General features: G+C 45.7%; 1 protein-coding gene across 1 annotated transcript in view; it reads left to right on the top strand.

The window, feature by feature from the left end:
* The window catches only part of ALS2CL (ALS2 C-terminal like), a 199,293-nt gene that overhangs the window by 119,080 nt on the left and 59,315 nt on the right, over positions 1–20,898 (top strand). Inside the window, exons 13-16 of the mRNA XM_033931834.1 lie at positions 379–477; positions 4,742–4,903; positions 8,371–8,482; positions 18,796–18,873. Coding sequence (XP_033787725.1) covers positions 379–477; positions 4,742–4,903; positions 8,371–8,482; positions 18,796–18,873 — 451 coding nt within the window. The remainder of the gene's footprint in view (positions 1–378; positions 478–4,741; positions 4,904–8,370; positions 8,483–18,795; positions 18,874–20,898) is intronic.

Genomic DNA, 20,898 nt, shown 5'->3' with positions numbered 1-20,898 from the left:
TGGGAGGTTTGGGGGGTTGTAACCCCCCACTTTTTACTGAAAACTTCACTTTTCCCTGTTTTTAGGAGCCCCTAAAAACAGTAATTTTCTTTGGCGCGCGCCTCCGCACTGCGCTCAATTGTCTGCGCGTGCCTTTGTCCTGGCGCGCTTTTACTGTACCTCTATTTTCATTTGAAAATCCAACAGATTGTGTGCTGAGAAAAATTCACACATACATTTTACTCCTGCATGTACTTAAAAAGTTGCTATAAACTGAAAGACCAGAGGAGAACCACAAGAGCAACATTAAATTTACTCCGGAATTCTTCAGAACTTTGGAGGTTAAAAGAAGGTTGTTGGAAAGTAATTTAATAGCTAATGGTTTGTAATATATTGCAGATTTGGGATATGTCTTATTCCTCACTCTTCAGAAGATGGATATGATTGTTATAAATGCCATTGGAGAGAAGGCAAAATGCAGGGATATGGAATCTGTGAGTAAGTAATACAGTACGTAGATTACTGAATGACTTGATAGGTATTTATAGTCTCATCTTTGCACCAGCTTTGCTAATTTCAAATTCCCTTTAGGTTAAAGTTAGCTTAGTAAAAGAACCTTTTAGAGCAGAAGATGTGGTAAAAATAGATCTTATCACACCCTTATGTAGGCTTTTCCCACCCGCTAAGGCCGGTTCATAGACTAAATCTCACGAGACAATGGCGCGCCGACAACTGAGCGCAAGGTTGACGGCGCGCCGAAGAAAAGCACTATTTTAAAGGGTGTTGGTGGGGAACCCCCCTATTTTACTTAACAGACATTGCGCTGGCGTTGTGGGGAGTTTGGGGGGTTGTAACCCCCTCATTATACTTGAAACTGAACTTTTTGCCTGTTTTTTAGGGAAAAAGTTCAGTTTTAAGTATAATGTGGGGGGTTACAACCCCCAAACCCCCCACAACGCCAGCGCAATGTCTGTTAAGTAAAGTGTGGGGGTTCCCCCCCACACCCCCGTCGGAGCCCTTTAAAATAGTGCTTTTCTTCGGCGTGCCGTCAACCTTGCCCTCAGTTGTCTGCGCTCAGTTGTCGGCGCGCCGTTGTCTCGCGTGATTTAGTCCCGTCACCGCTAAGGCCATTTTACCGCTGCCATAAAACCCCCAATGTAAATTGTTTTCCAATAATGGCCATGTACTAATTACATTACATTGCATTAGAGATTCCTATTCCGCCATTGCCTTGCGGTTCAAGGCGGATTACAAAAAACGTATTACAAGACGAAGATATCTGGTAATTTCTGGAGGGGATAAAGAGTAGATGAGGTTACTTTGGGGAATCGGGAAGTTATTGGGAAGTGGGAAGGAGCTAGCGGTATTAAGTCATTTGCAGGAATTTCTTGAAAAGTAGCGTCTTTACTTTACTTTACTTGCCATTAACTCGTGGCCATTGTTAAAAATTACTGTGGGGGCACTTACCGACACCGCTTTATCCATGTGCTAACCAGTTGACATGTAGTAAAGTAGATGGACTAACTGGATATCACAGGAAAGTGAGATTACTTACCTGTAATGGAGGTTCTCCATAGACAGTAGGGGAATGTAGTCACACTTGTTGGTGAAGTCCTTAGACTGATCCCGTGTGTCGGTGCTCTCCCATAGCAGAAGTAAGCTTACTGAGCATGTGCAGGGACTTCCACCTTCAGTGGCTCCTCCCCTTGATACTCAGTTTTGTCCCTAGCAGAGCCATATATAGATATGTTAGAGGGGGGTTAAGTGTGACTACATTCCCCTTCTATCTACAGAGAACCCCCATTACAGGTAAGTAATCTTACTTTCTCTGGAGACAAGCAGGGGAGATGTAGTCACACTTGTTGGTGAGTCCCAAGCTAGTTCCTGTAGAAAAAAGGGTGGTGGTGATAGGTTTAGGAGAAAGTAGAGTTATGAAGATATAAAGCTGAAAATTCACAACTGATGTCCTGTCCTGGTCTAAGGCGGAAAGGACTTTCAAAGCAGGGACTGAGGAGTGAATGCTCTGTATAAGGGTCCACGATGGAGGCTATTGAAGAAGTTGTTGTCTGGAAGTGGTACGTGTGTTAATGCTATGAAGAAAATGATTGATATGTTTAAAAGAAACAGGATACCATGGGAAAACGGCAGAGGAAATTGCGTGTTTCATTCTGTGGCTCTTTTTATTAGGCGTTTTACTACCGCCATATGTGTAGTTTGGCATGGTCTAGTAGAACTATGCAGAGGATTGCTCTTTGTACTTTTGCAGCAGTTTTGCTTGTTGCTCTTCAGTGTGACTGCAATTTGATGTAATGATCAGGTGTAAGTTTGACTGCTGGCCTCTATCGTCCAATGAGCGTTTATGTCGGCATAGGTCCATTATTAAGAACAGACGTATGGACCCGAGAGTCATTTGGGACACACTTGCCTTGCCAACATGCAGCTTTATAGTCATCAACCCTTTTGAAACAAAAAGGTTATTTCTAAGTTGTACAGCTCTACTGTAACATTAAAGAAGGCATACACAGGTGCGGCTTGCATGTAATGGCTTCCTGTGTGGTAGAAGTAATGCTGTGTCTTTGTCGGGTAGAAGCTGTGGCTTTCTTCAGGGTGTGCTCTGAAGTCTGCAGTGTGACTTTGGAAATAGTGGATTCTCTGACCTGATTGGGAACAGGGCAGTCCACCAATTTGAATTTTGGCGGGAAAGTCAGTTGGTCAGAAATTTCAGTTTTGTTGTGAAAGTCCATAGAATGGAAAAAGTCTCTGGTAGGTTTAAAGATGTTCTCCCCGTGGAGCTGGGTTAGATGGTCTCTTAGGATTTCCGCAGCTGGCGCTGTGCTTGTTGCAGGTTTCTGGGTCTCACTGCGTCTTTGTCAGGTAGAAACTGGCGTTTCAGCCACCATGCTGTGGCTTTATTCAAGGTATGCGCTGAAGTCTACCGTGCGATCTTCCTATGCTCCTGCCCTGTGCAGAGCCGGGAACAAAAAATGGCTGCTGTGAGTTCCTGTGAGAACATGGGAACTCATGGCAGTCATTTTTGTTCCCAGTTCTGCACAGGGCAGGAGCATAGGAAGAGCGCTGCTGCACCGCTTCACCGCTAGACCACCAAGCTTTAAAAAGCAAGTAAGTGGGGGTGGGTCACCCAGACAAAAAACGCGAATAACCGTTCCGAACCTGTGACTATGAAGGGGGATGTGTAATTGGAAATATCACATTACCCTAGCAGTACAAACATAGCCCAATTCCCTCATCAGATCAAAGCCTGCCTCCCTATCCCAATTTGTATCACTCTCCTAAACTCACTCTCATCAACACCTCTGGAAGTGTACTGAGGACTTCATAACTAGGAGGGAATGTAAAGCACACTTGTCTGTAATGATGCTTGAGAATGAGTGATGCCACTATGGGCACCTCATCAATGATGAGAGTTCCTATAACTTGAAGGAAAGCTTCTTTTGACTGCAGGGGAGGGTTTTTGAATACATATTTCAAGAGGGTTGGCTTGCTAAAATTCAAGTAGATTTAAAATAATGTAAGTATTCAGATATCAATAAGTCCCTTACCCTTACAGTTCAAGCGGTTATCTGGAGCAATGGAAGTCAAAAATTATCAGTTACAGAAGTGAGGCTTGAACAGTCCTCATCTTTACCACCTTCAGGGGGGAGGCCATTCCACATATCCATCACTCATTGCATAAAGAAGTATTTCCTTGTTCTCCTGCAAAACATTACAGGGCTCACTAAGTTGTGGTATTAACGGACTGCAGATTAGTGAATTTTGCAATCGTTTTTGTCATTCCTGAATTCTGCAGTCTCCTAGGTCTGTTCCCCTTTCAGCTTTATCCTAGGCCCCTTTGTTCCAGAGCTTCCTTTCAACTGAAGAAATATGTTTCTTGTGTATTTATAATCACATTAGCAAGATGGCTTGTATCTCTAATCATTCATTTTTAAAGAAGCAAGTCCATACGATATCCAAAACACAGTGCTTCCCAGTCTCAAAAGTTGATAAATTTATTCATTAGTCACTTCATTAGTAGTTGCATTCCCCACTAAATCTTCTGACTCGATTAGTTCTCAAAATGGTTATCAGCATATAGTCAAAAATGCTCATTCATAACTTAGCATTGGAGATCTTCCTCCAATTAAATGCTAATTAAAGGGGTCTTTTACTAAGGCACACTAGCCGATTTAGCGCGCGCTAATTGAGTTAGCACATTAGCGCACGCTAATTGAGTTAGCGCACGCTAATTGAGTTAGCACATTAGCGCACGCTAATTGAGTTAGCGCACACTAATTGAGTTAGCGCACGCTAATTGAGTTAGAACATTAGCGCACGCTAATTGAGATAGCGCATGCGAATTGAGTTAGCGCGCGCTAATCGAGTTAGTGCACGCTCAATGCTAACGCACCCATTATACTCTATGGGTGTGTTAGCATTTAGCGTGTGCTAAATCGGCTAGCGTGCCTTAGTAAAAGACCCCTTAAGTTATGAATGAGCATTTTTGACTATTTGCAGCTAACTATTTTGAGAACTAATTGAGTCAGAAAATTTAGTGGGGAATACAACTATTAATGAAGTGACTAACGAATGTATTTATCAACTTTTGAGACTGGGAAGCACTGTGTTCTGGATATCCTATGTATTTATGCCATGAAGGTACATATTTCAATGTCTCTGTCATATCTCCCTTCTCCTACCTTTCTTCCAGATTCTGAATTTCTGTGTTAACTAGAATCTATTTTAAAAAGCTATGTATATGTTCTAGGTACAGCAATGAGACAGTGTACAAGGGGTACTTCAAGGACAACTTGCGTCATGGATTTGGCATCCAGGAAAGTCCCATCTCCTCTAAACATCCATTTAAATACACCGGACACTGGGACAGAGACAAAAAAATGGGATATGGCATTTGGGATGATATTGAAAGGTATTATAGGAATGCTTTGAAAATGTGAGCCCAGATTTGCCAGAGGTTGATAAAGCAATCTGACTAATGGAGTTACCCTTCCTAGAGTTTTCGGGTTTCATTGATTCTCAGCAGGCGTCAGAATAGTAGTTTGGTACAGTAACTGGAGCTGTGTCTTTGGTTTCATTTTGTTTGCTAGCTGGACAGTGAGCACACACCTGGGTTGGATGTTTGAGGAAGGAACATGAAGCAATTCAGAATCATTTTGTTAAGAACATAAGCAAAGCCTCCTCTGGGTCAGACCTAAGGTCCATCGTGCCCAGCAGTCCGCTCACGCGGTGGCCCGACAGGTCCAGGACCTGTGCAGTAATCCTCTATCTATACCCCTCTATTCCCTTTTTCAGCAGGAAATTGTCCAATCCTTTCTTGAACCCCAGTACCATACTTTGCCCTATTACGTCCTCTGGAAGCGCATTCCAGGTGTCCACCACACGTTGGGTAAAGAAGAACTTCCTAGCATTCGTTTTGAATCTGTCCCCTTTCAACTTTTCCGAATGGCAATTAGGCACCCTGGGCAAACGTTTCAGTTTTGCTCTCTCCCCAATTAAATCATTAGCCCCTTTCACCCCAATATATTGAGAGACTCAAGAATCACGAGTACTCCAACAAATACCCGTTCCCAGAACAATTCTGCACGAAAAAGACATCATACTATGTTTTACTGTGTATACACTTCTCCCTCCGTATTCACGGTTTCAATTATTCACGTTTTTTAGTTTGCTGGCTCCTCCCCCCCCAAATTACATCAGCTTGCATAGAGAGATCGCTGATTCCAAGATTTTACAGAGAAAATCGCTGATTCCCAGCACTTTCTTCACCGTGTTTTGCCTCTCCTTCAGGGACAGGACAGGTCGCCCACCATGTTATTCGCGGTTTCACCATATTCACGATGATTTTTAAAAGAAAACAGTGAATAACATATGAAAAGGTTATTCACATTTTTTCTGTATTCGTGGGTCTGTTAATCCCCTATCACAGCAAATACAGAGGGAGAAGTGTATCTATATATTAATGAGGAGAATTTCCAAAGACAGAAAATGGGCTAATTGAAAATTACCCATCATCCCTGCTGATAAAAATACATATTGATGGTGTTTGTGTGGCTGTCATGCCCTATTGTTTTGCCTTGAGTGCAGTTCATTGCTCTCTCTTTCCCCTAAAAGATATTTTTATGTGTCCACATAGTTCATCCAAGCGGTAACTGTTCAAAATAGGCACTGACATTTATGTGCCCATTCTATATATAATTAGAATAATGGCACATGTATTTATTTGTGCCCATATTCACGTAAATGCCATAAACCAGCTGAAATGCGAGAACTGCCTGCAGCCATTCAGGCAGGCACACGGGACCACGCAGGCGCGTCTGCCTTGTTCGCTGCTCTGCCTTTCCCTGCCGCAGCTGTCCGGCAAAGGAAGCGCCGGGATTAAAAACAGGTACAGGAGGGGGAAACTCACTGCCGGGGAGGGGGCTCACTGTCACAGCTGTCCAGCGAGAGAAGCGCCAACATTAAAAGCAGGCACGGGAAGGGTGGCTCACTGCCGCAGCCATCTAACAAGGGAAGCGCCGCAATTAAAAACAAGTGAGGGGGTGTGGTATTCGTTCCATAAGATGCACCCTTATTTCCACCCACTTTTTTGCGGGGAAAAAGTGCGTCTTATGGAGCGAAAAATACGGTACTTGGGTGTAAAGAAGATTATAGAGCAGGACACTAAAAAAGATATTGAAAATCATAAGAAATATTGTTATGATGTCCAAAAGCATAGTTAAAATTTTAGATGTGTCCCTTATGTGGTGATTTGGTGTAGAATGGGCTGGGGAGGGCATCAATGGGAACTCCACTAACTTGGAAGATGAGGATGTTACTGGCCAGACTTTATGGTAGATATCCTGCAAACAGGATGGTTGGATAGGCTGGCGTGAGCTTGGAAGGCAACTTCAGCATTTGGAACCCAGGACAATACCAGACTTTACAGTCTACGGCCCAGAAGTATTAAAGAAGAGACAAGTTAATCAAATCATGTATTTTTAATGGTTATAACTAATGGGCAGACTGGATGGACCGTTCAGGTCTTTATCTGCCGTCATTTACTACGTTAGCTGGCAGAAACCCAAAGAGTAGCAACAGAGCTGAGATTGTGATGTCATAATGCCGCATTCCACCAATGCCCAAGAGCCAGCCTCAGCAGTGATGTCACAATGGCTTGATTAGATGGCAACTTCAGCATTTGGAACCTAGGACAATACCGGGTGGACTTTACAGTCTATGGCCCAGAAATATCAAAGAAGAGACAAGTTAATTTAATCGGGTATTTTTAATGGGTATAACTAATGGGCAAACTGGATGGACCATCAGGTCTTTATCTGCCGTCATTTACTACGTTAGCTGGCAGAAACCCAAAGAGTAGCAACATTCCAGAGCTGAGATTGTGATGTCATAATGCCTCATTCCACCAATGCCCAAGAGCCAGCCTCAGCAGTGATGTCACAATGGCTTGATTAGATGACAACTTCAGCAGTCGGAACCTAGGACAATACCAGTCTTCACAGTTTACGGCATAGAAATATCAAAGAAGAGACAAGTTAATGTAATCATGTATTTTTAATGAGTATAACTAATGGGCAGACTGGATGGACCATTCATTTATTGTTACTATCCAAAACAAAATATCCAAGTAACTTTATTGTTGCGGAGACGCACAACACATATGTGTGTCTCCACAATAATAAAGTTAATTGGATACTGTACTTTGCTTTGGCTGAGTTGGTGTTTTCATCACCATCCTGAACTAATATACTCCTGATGTATTAAAACGTGTATGCCACTAGCAATATATCTCTTTGTTTGAGGACCTGGACCTGTATGTAGTTGTCCAGTTGTGGTTTCCTCTGTGGGCAAACTGAGCACTTGCAGTATATACCATCAATAACTTATTTTTGCTGCTGTGACAAGACAGTCTGCAAAGAAGTGAGGGATGAAAGACCAAATGTTGTTATTATTCGAGCATAACCTGCAGAAGGTGGGTAAAGTGGGTTGCTCATGTCTACACAGAGGTTCATAAGTAGAGGCCTGAATTTGTATCGACAAACAAGATAGTGTAGTCAAATGCTCTAATCCCTTCACTCTCTGACCTCAAAGACCACCAAAGGGTCACCTTTTCAGAATATCCCTAATAAATATGATGGGGGGGGAGAGAGAGAGAGAGGGTTGCATGCCTAGTACCTCCATGGTATGCAAATTTCTCTCATGCATATTCATTAGGAATGTCCTGAAAACTTGGCCCATTTGTGGCTCTCGAGGATGGCAATGAATAACATTGTTCTAATCATTAACCTGCCTTTTATGAAGCTTAGATGGGGGAGTAGCACTGCATACATTGGTCCTGAATTGGTCATAAATAGTGAATAATCTGGTTTTGTGTTCCAGTGGACAGAGGTACATTGGCATGTGGCAGAATGATCAGAGGCATGGCGCAGGCGTTGTGGTTATGCAGTCTGGTGCCTGCTACCAAGGCACCTTTCTTATGGATAAGATAACTGTGAGTAGCATTTGATTTTTAAATAATGTGATTTCCTACACCAAGAATAATGAAAATCATCTGCTTTTAAAATGCATTCTAATTTTCCATGTATTTATCCTCATTTGTAATGCTTCGTTGTGATTTCTTGGGGTTTTTTTTTTTTAACCTCTTTTCTTCAATGTTTTTTCTTTTGCCCATACTCTGTCTTTTGGGGAATACCTGCACTATTTATTTATTTGGTTTAAATCCCATCCTCCCAGGAGATCTCAGAATGGGTTACAAGTTTATATACATACTAGTCTTTAAGCCCGTTACATTAACGGGTGCTAGAAAGCAGCCCCCTTTCCCTCTCCCCCTCCAGTTCCTCCCTGTCTCTCCGTAGCCCCCCTTCTGTCTTCCCCCTCTAAGCAAAATGATCTGCCTCCCAGCACACCCCTCTCCCTGAAGCAGCTCCCTTTCCCTCTACCCCTCCAATTCCTCCCTGACAGTGTCTCCGTGGTCCCCCTTCTGTCTCCCCTCCCAAGCAAAGCTGTCTGCCTCCCAGCACACCCCTCCCCCCAAAGCAGACCCCTTTCCCTCTACCCCTCCAATTCCTCCCTGACTGTCTCTCCGTGGCCCCCCCATTTTTTCTCCCCCCCAAATAAAGCTATCTACCTCCCAGCACACCCCTCCCCCAAAGCAGACCCCTTTCCCTCTGGCCCTCCAGTTCCTCCCTGACTGTGTCTCTGTGGCCCCCCCCCCCTTCTGTCTCCCCCCCAAGCAAAGCTGTCTGCCTCCAAGCACACCCCTCCCCCAAAGCAGGCCCCTTTCCCTCTCCCGCTCCAGTTCCTCCCTGTCTCTCTGTGGTCCCCCTTGTGTCTCCCCCCCAAGCAAAGCTGTCTGCCTCCAAGCACAGCCCTTCCCCAAAGCAGGCCCCTTTCCCTCTCCAGCTCCAGTTCCTCCCTGTCTCTCCATGGCCCCCCTTATGTCTCCCCCCCCAAGCAAAGCTGTGTGCCTCCAAGCACACCCTTACCCCAAAGCAGGCCCCTTTCCCTCTTCCCAGTTCCTCCCTGTCTCTTCGTGGCCCACGCGATTTTCTCTTCTCGCGGTCTGAACAGCTCCCCTAGTCCCTTGCCGCCGCCGCCACCCCCTTCCCTTCCCGCGGTCGACAAACCTCTTGCCTCCAGCAGCCGCCGCAGCACTGTAAACACGCTGCTTCGCGGCCTCTACTGCCCCGATTTGCTCTTCAGTGTCCCTGATGACGTCATCAGAGAAACGGAAGAGCAAATGAAGGCAGTAAAGGCCGCAAAGCAGCGTGTTTACAGTGCTGCGGCGGCTGCTGGAGGCAAGAGTTTTGTCGACCGCGGGAGGGGAAGGGAAGGGGGTGGCGGCGGCGGCGGCAAAGGACTAAGGTAGCCGGCCAGACCGCGAGAAGGGTGGGCTGAGAGGAACCTGGGACCGTGGCAGAGGCTCGTTGCACAGTGTAAATACAGTTGCTCAGTGTGAGGCTTCCTTCGCTCTTCCGGGTCTGCATTCCGACTCTTCAACGCGCCAGCCTGAGCCGGCATAGGCGGTTGAGGGGGGAAGGTTGTGGTCAGAGTTGCTAGGCTGCAGCGGATGCGTGAGTTGCGAGTGTGGGGCCTGCAGCGGCGCGAGGTGGAGACGGAGAGCAGGTTGTGGTGACGTTGTAGGCGCGCATGCGCACTCGTATTTTCCAGGGAACACGTTTTTTTAAGTGCACATGCGCGGCCTATCATTTTATTATATTAGATTAAAGTGTATTTATACAAAATGATGACAAACATTACATAGCAGGACATTGTCTGACAAAGATGGCAAAACATAGTTAAGAACATAAGAACATAAGAAGTTGCCTCTGCTGGGTCAGACCAGGGGTCCATCGCGTCCAGCAGTCCACTCCCACGGCGGCCCATCAGGTCCATGACCTGTAAGTGATCCTTTATCTAAAAACCCTTTAATCCCCCATTTTTCTTCTATCTATACCCTTTCATGGTCCTATCTCTACCTCTATCTATATCCCTCAATCTCCATATCCTTCAGGAACTTGTCCAATCCCTCTTTGAATCCCCTTAATGTGCTCTGTCCTATCACATCCTCCGGAAGCGCATTCCAGGTGTCCACCACCCTCTGAGCGAAGAAAATCCCCTTTCAGTTTCTCCAAGTGCCCCCTTGTTCTTGTAGTTCCCAATAGGCTGAAGAATCTGTCCCTTTCCACCTTCTCTATGCCCTTCATGATCTTGTAAGTCTCTATCAGATCATGAAGGGCATAGAGAAGGTGGAAAGGGACAGATTAACAAATATGGTAAAACATAACATGACAAAATTATTTTTTGGTGAGATATAATATGATGGACATAGCATGGTAAAACATTAGCAAGGCAAACAACATGGTAAAAAGCATGGTTGACCTAGTACAGGGGTAGGCAATTCCAGTCCTCGAGAGCTAGAGCCAGGTCAGGTTTTCAGGATCTCCACCATGAATATGTATGAGATGAATTTGCATGCACTGCCTCCTTGAGATGCAAATCTATCTCATGCATATTTATTGTGGATATCCTGAAAACCTGACCTGGCTCCGGCTCTCGAGGACCGGAATTGCCTACCCCTGACCTAGTATGACACGACAGCATGACACTTAACATGGTAGAACCTAGTGCTGTAGACATAGAATGGCAAACATTGCATGATAGACATAGCATGAGAATTTGTAGAATGGTAGATATAGTATGGCAGATATAGTGTAAAAGATACGATGAATAGTATAGTAGAGTGAGAAAGAAAAGGTGACTATATGACAAAACGTGGCAAAGCATTGAATGATAAAACATGACATGGTCAGACAATAGTAGATAGTACATAGTACTGTGGGATCTTGTACAGTGGATACTATACATTATACCATCGTAGGTGATTTGATAGCAATATACAATGGACAATATAAACTGCACAGTATATGGTACGGTGAGATCTTGCATGATGGAGGCTATACATTATAGCATTATACAATGGGCAGTATAAAGTGTGACAGTACATGGTACAGTGGGTGAAGCACCTCAGCGTTTGAGACTCAAGACAGCGGAGAGTTGGTGTCCTTTTTCGTAAGGTTCAGGAAATTTTGGTTGGTGCACTCTCATAAAGGGGCAGGGAAGAGGTGGGTTTTTATTGCCTTCCGGAAGTTCAGTAGACTTTCTAATGATCTTATGTGGGTAGGTAGTTTGTTCCAGAGGTAGATCTTTTTTGGGTGGTTTCAAGGCAGAAGTCATGTCCCGAGGGTGTGCGTAATTGGTTTTCTTCTTGCAAGCAAAGTGGTCGATTCGGGGCGTAGGGTAGAAGTTTGGTGGCCATATAGGCCGGTACAATGTCATGGAAGAGTTGGTAGACCATTATTACTCCTTTGAATATACATTGTCGATCGGCAGCCAGTGGGCAGCACGCAGCACTGGGGCGATTGGGTCTCATATGTGAAGATTCTTCAGGAATTGGATGGTGGTATTTTGTACTCGTTGTAGTTGATGGGCGTTTTTTGTGGTGAGCCCATTAAGGAGCATGTTGCAATAGTCCAAACCGAAGAGGATGAAGGCATATTGTAGTTGAGCGAAGTCCGGCTCTGAGAAGTATTGTCTGATTTTCCATAGCTGCCGGAGGTAATAGAATGAAGCGGATACCACTTGGGAGATATGGTCAGAGAGTGAAAGGTCTAGCAATATAGCAAAAGAAACTTGGATATGTGAAATATCAATGAATATACTGTGCCACACTTTCACAAGAGATGATGATGTCACAAATAAGTGGAGGCAGTGCTGCTTTAGTTTAAAGGGGTGTATATTTCAAAAACGGAGGAAAAAGCCTCAGACAAATGCCCTCCCACCACCACAATGGTGGATAAAGGTGGTTGGGTGGTAACCTCATTGGCAGAAAGCCTCCATTGCCCTCCCTATTATGTAAACTATAAGCAGGGCTGTCTATGCAAATGATAGATGAAAAAAACTTTCAACTTATCTATGATCGGTACACCGATCTCAGAGAGTGAAAGGTTGCCATCAAGGGATAACATGAATTACAAGTCTAATTTGTACTGCTGACCACATCTCACTCTACTCAGTCTTACACATTATACATATATTTATAGAATATAATGAAGAAAAGGTCTTTTTTTTCCAAGGTCCAATTGATGGGTTTCAAGCAGTGGTTCTCAACCAGTGTGTCAAGATACGTTAGTGTATCACCAAGAGCTGGGAGGTGTGTCGCCAAAGATTGGGTACCAGTCTTGCACTTTCCTTAACAACCATGTATGCAGCAGACTGGGGAGAGTTGATAACCTAGAAGTCAGATGGTTGAAATTTCTCTAAGTAGTCCTTACTTCTGCCACTAGTCCAAATGAACTCGTGCAGGCCTCCAATCCACAACTCCCTCTTTTCCTCATAGTCACCACTTTTGCTTCTGTATTTCCCTTGTATTATTGTTAGCAGCAATGAACTGATAAATAGGGCATGGGGGTTAAAAATGTTTGTTCAGCCGTGAATTGTAATAGCTATAGTCAGTGTGTCATACAGGTGAACAATATCTGTCAGGCGTGTCACAACAGAACAAAGGTTGAGAGCCACTGGTTTCGAGCAATGTTGTCTAAATCGGTCTATTCGGTTTCAAAATTCTGTCTGAGGGAATTGTATTACATGAGTGTTGCGTAGCCAAATATACTGTATAGCACAAGGCAAGAACTTCATGTTGGTCCACATGAGCCCACTTAACATCAGCAAAATACACAGTCACAATTTCCAGACTGCAGTTGCCACCAAAATTAGGTAGAACAGTGAGGACAGGAGAGAACTGAAAGTATGTTTAAGCCAGTGGTCTCAAACTCAAACCCTTTGCAGGGCCACATTTTGGATTTGTCGGTACTTGGAGGGCCGCAGAAAAAAATAGTTAATGTCTTATTAAAGAAATGACAAATTAGCATGAGATAAAACTCTTTATAGTTTTGGCTAAGTCTTAATAATAATATTGTCATTTATAGCTAAAGAGATCTGATCAAGAAACTGTTTTATTTTACTTTTGTGATTTTGATAAACATACCGAGGGCCTCAAAATAGTACCTGGTGGGCCGCGAGTTTGAGACCACTGGTTTAAGCCATCATGTAATTATGCAAAAAATTGAAATGTTTAATAAACAACATTGATTTATGTGAATGTTTGAATGCCAGACAATAAACCAAAAGGCAGATCAGTCCCAGTGGAAGTAGTCCGATTTATTAATAACAAACACTGGATGTGGCCATGTTTCACCCCAGGCAGCATCAGGGGTACTAACTGTAGGGAATAAGGGCTAGATTCACTAAGCAAACCGATTCTGATCCGTGCATGCAAATGAGGGGAAACGGCAGGCAGCGATTCACTAAACAAAAATCTTGAACACCGACCGACCAGTCGCTCATGTCCTTTTCGACTGTCCTGCCAGCCCTGCAGCCCTGCAGCCCTGAAATAAAGCTCTGCCATGACCTGCTCTCTGCCTCCCCGACTCTCTCGCTTTGCCTACCCGGCTCTCCTGCTCTCTGCTGCAACCTGTCTCTGCCTCCCCGACTCTCTCTCTCTCTGCCGCACCAGCTCTCCTGCTCTCTTCTGCGACCTGCTCTCTGCCTCTCCGACTCTCTCTCTGCCTCCCCGGCTCTCCTGCTCTCTTCTGTGATCTGCTCTCTGCCTGTCCGACTCTCTCTCTCCCTCCCCGGCTCTCCTGCTCTCTGCTGCAACCTGTCTCTGCCTCCCCGACTCTCTCTCTCTCTCTGCCGCACCAGCTCTCCTGCTCTCTTCCGCGACCTGCTCTCTGCCTCCCCGACTCTCTCTCTGCCTCCCTGCCTCTCTCTCTCTCTGCCTCCCCAGATCTCCTGCTCTCTTCTGCGACCTACTCTCTGCCTCCCCGACTCTCTCTCTGCCTCCCCAGCTCTCCTGCTCTCTTCTGTGACCTGCTCTCTGCCTCCACGACTCTCTCTCTGCTTCTCCAGCTCTCCTACTCTCTTCCGCGACTTGCTCTCTGCTTCCCCGAATCTCTCTCTGCCTCCCCAGCTCTCCTGCTCTCTTCCGCGACCTGCTCTCTGCCTCCCCGACTCTCTCTCTCTGCCTCCCCGGCTCTCCTGCTCTCTTCTGTGACCTGCTCTCTGCCTCCACGACTCTCTCTCTGCCTCCCCAGCTCTCCTACTCTCTTCCGCGACTTGCTCTCTGCTTCCCCGAATCTCTCTCTGCCTCCCCAGCTCTCCTGCTCTCTTCCGCGACCTGCTCTCTGCCTCCCCGACTCTCTCTCTCTGCCTCCCCGGCTCTCCTGCTCTCTTCTGTGACCTGCTCTCTGCCTCCACGACTCTCTCTCTGCCTCCCCAGCTCTCCTACTCTCTTCCGCGACTTGCTCTCTGCCTCCCCGACTCGCTCTCTGCCTCCCCAGCTCTCCTGCTCTCTTCCACGACCTGCTCTTTGCCTCCCCGACTCTCTCTCTCTGCCTCCCCAGCTCTCCTGCTTTCTTCCGCGACCTGCTCTGCCTCCCCGACTCTCTCTCTGCCTCCCCAGCTCTCCTGCTCTCTTCTGCGACCTGCTCTCTGCCTCCCGGACTCTCTCCCTGCCTCCCCAGCTCTCCTGCTCTGCCGCGACCTGCTCTCTGCCTCCCTGACTCTCTCTGCCTCAACAGCTCTCCTGCTCTCTTCTGCGACCTGCTCTTTGCCTCCCCCGACTCTCTCTCTCTACCTCCCCAGCTCTCCTGCTCTCTGCCATGACCTGCTTTCTGCCACCCTTTCCTGTAGCGCGAGCCCGTGGTTTTAACATAGAAACATAGAAAGTGACGGCAGATAAGGGCCAAGGCCCATCAAGTCTACCCACACCAATGACCCTCCCCTACCTCCCTTTGCGAAGAGAACCCACCATTCGATCCCATTTAGCTTTAAAATCAGGCACACTGCTGGCCTCAATCACCTGTATCGGAAGACCATTCCATCGATCCACCACCCTCTCGGTGAAGAAGCATTTCCTGGTGTCGCCATGCAATGTCCCTCCCCTGATTTTCCATGGATGCCCTCGTGTTGACATGAGTTCCTTGAAGAAGAAGATATCCTCCCCCACCTCGATACGGCGCGTGAGGTATTTGAATGCTTTGATCATGTCCCCCCTCTCCCTGTGTTCCTCCAGGAAGTAGAGTTGCAATTTATTCAGCCGTTCCTCATACGGGAGATCCCTGAGCCCTGTGACCATCTGTGTGGCCATTCGCTGGACCGATTCAAGTCTCAGCACATCTTTGCGGTAATGTGGTCTCCAGAATTGTACACAGTATTCCAGATGGGGTCTCACCATGGACCTATACAATGGCATTATGACTTCGGGCTTACGGCTAACGAAACTCCTGCGTATGCAACCTATGATTTGTCTGGCTTTAGATGAAGCTTTCTCCACCTGAGTAGCAGTCTTCAGGTCCTCATTGATGATTACCCCTAAGTCTCGTTCTGCTACAGTTCTCTCTAGGATTTCACCATTAAGAGTCTAAGTCTTACATGGATTTTTGTTGCCAAGGTGCATGACCTTGCATTTTTTGGCATTGAAGTTTAGTTGCCAGGTCCTGGACCAATTCTCCAGTAGGAGGAGGTCGTGTGCCATACTATCGGTCTTGGATTTGTTGTCAGGTCCTGTTGTGTTCTTGTCCACTATATTGCATAATTTGGCGTCATTGGCGAATAACGTTAATTTACCCTGAAACCCCTCAGCCAAGTCCCTTATGAAGATGTTGAATAAGATTGGGCCCAAGACCGAGCCCTGCGGTACTCCACTTATCACCTCTGTCATTTCGGAGGGGGAACCATTCACCACCACCCTCTGAAGTCTACCTCCTAGCCAGTCCCCCACCCATGTAGTCAAGGTATCACCCAAACCTATAGAGCTCATCTTGCTCAACAACCTGCGGTGTGGTACGCTATCAAATGCTTTGCTGAAATCTAAGTACACGACGTCCAGGGACTCCCCAATATTCAGCTTCCTCGTCACCCAGTCAAAGAAGCTGATCAGGTTGGATTGACAAGACCTCCCCTTTGTGAACCCATGTTGACGGGGATCTCGCAGATTCCCCTCGTTCAGGACCGTATCCAATTGGTGTTTGATTAGAGTTTCCATTAGTTTGCTCACTATTGATGTGAGACTCACTGGTCTTGTAGTTCGTAGCTTCCGTCCTGCTTCCTTTTTTGTGGAGTGGAATGACATTAGCCGTTTTCCAGTCTAGCTTTAAACCTGTGTGTTAAAACCACGGGCTCACATTGCAGGGAAGGGCGGCAGAGAGCAGGAGAGTTGGGGCCATTAAAAAAAAAACAGACAGCAAACACATGCGCAAACCATCTATAGGCAAAGTCGTTGGATGGGGGCGCCCCCATTTGCATGAAGATGGAGAATCGGTCGGCCTGCCTCCAATCGCCCACGACCCGATTTTACCTGGCCTGATTCACTTAACCTCTCTGCCGATCCGATTCTGATCCGCGCATGCAAATGAGGGGAACGGCATGCAAAGTAGGTAGGGACGCGATTCACAACACAAATTTTGCGATCCAACTGGGCTGGCCGATCAACCCAAGAAGCGACTGCTGGGGACCAGTCACAAACGTCCTTTCCGATTCTCCAGCTCCATTGCTGCCCTGCTCTCTGCTTCCCCGAATCTCTCCTGCCTGCTGCTCTGCTCTCCTCCAAATTGCCGCCTGAATCTCTCCTGCCTGCCGCCCTGTTCTCCCCGAATCTCTCCTGCCCTTCCCCGCACAGAAAGCCTGTGTTTTAACCCGCGGGTTTAAAGCGGGATAAAAAAGGTCGCTGCTTGGAGGGTCTTAGACGCATGCGCAGACCATCACTAGCGATCCGTGCCGGCAGATGGGGGCGTTCCTCCGATCTAAACCTTGGGTTTGTATACCGCGCCATCTCCGCGAGCGTAGAGCTCGGCACGGTTTACAGAGTTAAGATAGAAAGGAACTACAATGAAGGGTTATAGGAGAGGAACTAAGAAGATAGAGAAGGACAAGGGTACCAGAGAGCGGGAGGTGATTAGATTTTTGAAAAAAGCCAAGTTTTCAAGTGTTTGCGGAAGGATTGGAGGGAGCTTGAATTTCTGAGCGGGGATGTGAGGTTGTTCCAGAGTTCTGTGATTCTAAAGGGGAGGGATGTTCCAAGTTTTCCTGATCGGGATATTCCTTTTGTAGAGGGGAATGATAGTTTCAGTTTTTGGGAGGGTCTGGTGGAGTTGGGGCTTGAGGAGTTCCAAAAGAGTGGGATGACGGGAGGAAGGATGCCATGTAGGATCTTGAAGGCTAAGCAGGCATTGAAAGAGGACTCTGGAGTGTACTGGAATCCAGTGAAATTTTGGAGAGGAGTGGGGAGACGTGATCGAACTTGCCTTTTGCGAAAATAAGCTTAGCTGCGGCATTCTGAATTAGCTGAAGTCTATGGAGGTTTTTCTTAGTTAGACTTATATAGATGGAGTTGCAGTAATTCAGTTTAGAGAGGATGGTGGATTGAACAAGGACGGCAAAGTGAGAATGATGAAAGCAGGATCTCACTTTCCTCAGCATATGAAAGCTGATCTCCTCCATTTGAATATTACTGGTTGCAGGTCCGACGAATTCTGAAAGGAAAAATATGCAGATGGGGGCGATCGGAGGAACGCCCCCATCTGCCTGCACGGATCGCTGTTGTGCAATCTGTGCATATGCGCAGACCATCTGTAGATGGTCTGTGCATTCCCGTCCGAGCCGGGGCTTTTTTTTTTTTTTTTACTTTTTTTCTAGGGCAGAGGGAAAGGGAATGTGAAACAGGTAGGTTTCAGAGAAAGGACGTTTGGAGCCCGTGATTTTAACCCGCTTAAGCCTGCGATCTTGGCGGTGCTGGAGCGGGACAAGGTGCTTGAGAGAGACCAAGCGACGGGCGTAGGATTCGCCGGACACACGATCGGTTTGCTTTTTGAATCTAGGCCTTCGTCCCTTCTGCCTTGCTGCGCCATATGCTTGGATCAAGCTGCCTGAATCCCTACGGTGGGCTCCGTCTCTGGCAGTGTTCAAGGCCCAGTTAAAAGCCCACCTCTTTGAGAGTGCTTTCGACTCCTAACTCCTCTCACATTGGGTTCTACATCCCCAACCTTATATGTCATGTCTGTCCAAGTTAGATTGTAAGCCCTTCCAAATAGGGACTGTCTATAAATGAGAAAATGTACAGCACTGCGTACACCTTTCAATGCTATATAAGTGATAAGTAGTAATAGTAAGTAGTAGAAGTTATTTCATATTTTGTGGCAGATCTCTGCCTCTAATTAGTGTTGCTTGCCATTGTTCGAATTCTAGGGCATGGGAATTCTCATCTCTGAAGATGAATCTGTCTTTGAAGGCAAGTTTACGGAACAACTCAAACTTGATGGAAAGGTAAGCTACACTTTGTTTCTTGGACAGAAACCTTGCCTCCCAGGCAGGTAAATGGAACGACTGGCTGGCTAACATCATCACCCACTCCTCATCTTACCTCAATTTTAGAAAATCAATGAAAACGAATTTGTTTAACTGATTGTAACCTATGAATCTTGTGTATTACTCCTCCCAACCTGTACCTTATTTTCGATGACTTTACATTGTAACTTCTTCAACATTGCATTGTAACTACTTCAATGACTTTGCATTATATTGTAATTACCTCAGTGATTTTGCATTGTAAACTATTTCGCTGTTTGTCCAGCGCCTCTTGTTGTAAACCGCCTCGAACTATCATGGCTATGGCGGTATATAAAAAATAAAATTATTATTATTATTATTATTATTGTTAATATTCCTCTGGAGCATACTAATATTCCCTGTGCACATGAGGTCTTTGTTTACAGTTGTAGAATAAGATACATTAAGTGACAAATGCATCAGTGAATGTCATCTTCAGTTCCTATATGAAATCCTTTTGGCACCCCCCCACCATCATAGTCAAACATCTCCCCTTCCCCTCTCTCCCCACCTCAAGTCGAGCATCTCACCCTTTCCTATTTGCTGCCACTTTCAACCTCTACCTCTTCCAAGGCCAGCCAGAAAATTAAAGAACCATCAGTGTTACGTGGGCCCAATAGGTACAGACTCGCTTTGGAACCCCCACATTGTCCCACCCTAATGTGACAGACGATTGCAAGCAGCATGACCGCATGACACCCTACTTGCAAAGCTGTACTAACTACCAGTGACCTATAGAGCCAAATTTAAAATGCCGTCTCTGATTTTCAAAGCCCTCTGATAAAATGAGATGGCGTGCCTGAAGACCTGGAAAACATCCAAAGTCGGAAATGTCCACGTAGCCATTTTCGAATGGCAAACCGCTAGACATCCAAATATACTATATATATATATTTTTGAAAATTGCCTACTTGGACGTCCAGGCCACTGGGACATCTGAGCTGCCAAAACATCCAAAATTATACCTGATTTTTGATCCAAAAAACATCCATGGTCTGCATTTGTTTTGTTTTGTTCTATTTCTATCATTTAAATTTCTCCAGAATTCTACTGTTCAACGTCTCCCCCTTCTGCTTCTATTCCTTTCTCTCCTCTCTTCTACCTCCCAAAGTATTTAGATCAATGCTGTCTTGTTAAAATGTTTATTTTATTTTTATTTTTCCTCTAACTCTACTTTTCACTTCTCTATTACCCTCCAGGTACTTTAGTTAGATTGTGAGCCTTCGGGACAGTAAGGGAATTTTTCAAGTACCTTTCCTATTTCTAATCTTAATGTATATTTTCTGTAAACCGCTTAGAACCTAACGGATGTAGCGGTATATAAGAAATAAATTACATTACATTACATTACATTTGGATATAGGAGGGGTCAATCTTATGATGGACTGGCCACCGAGACATGTCAATGGAGCAGTGAGACACTTTAGAGGGCACTGCTGTGAACTTCACATAAAGAGTACCACATGTACATCTCACCATAACTCTCTTATAATTTAGGGTGAGCCCCCACAAACTCTCCTAATACTTGCAATACCACCACAATAGCCCTTAGGCCTACAGGTGGCACCTATATGGCAATAGAGTAGGGATTTAATGGGCTAACACACCATAAATGTAGTTGTTAGAGTGTTTTATGGGCCTGAGTCGTCTTCTCTATGGTTCATTAGCCTACTCTTTAGGCTACTTAAGACATCTGTGTGGTACTGTAGTGGGCGTTCCCATACCTGGTGGTGCTGTTCTGAAAAACAACTAGCCCAAGTGGTGTAAATATAGTAAATCACAAAATGTATAATACCACTTATTTTAAACAGTACACATCAGTGTTAATAGCCCTGGAGTCTCCAGGCTTTATATTATCGGCCTCAGAATTGGAGCCTACGCACAGCTGTTGAATCACAAACTGAAATGGTCAGCATAGTGTTACTGCTCCCGCTCCAATCATCGGCCCAAAATCTTCTTATT

This window comes from Geotrypetes seraphini, chromosome 2 (assembly GCF_902459505.1).
Source record: "Geotrypetes seraphini chromosome 2, aGeoSer1.1, whole genome shotgun sequence".
NCBI classification, from domain to species: domain Eukaryota; kingdom Metazoa; phylum Chordata; class Amphibia; order Gymnophiona; family Dermophiidae; genus Geotrypetes; species Geotrypetes seraphini.
This window is presented reverse-complemented; position numbering and strand designations above follow the sequence as displayed.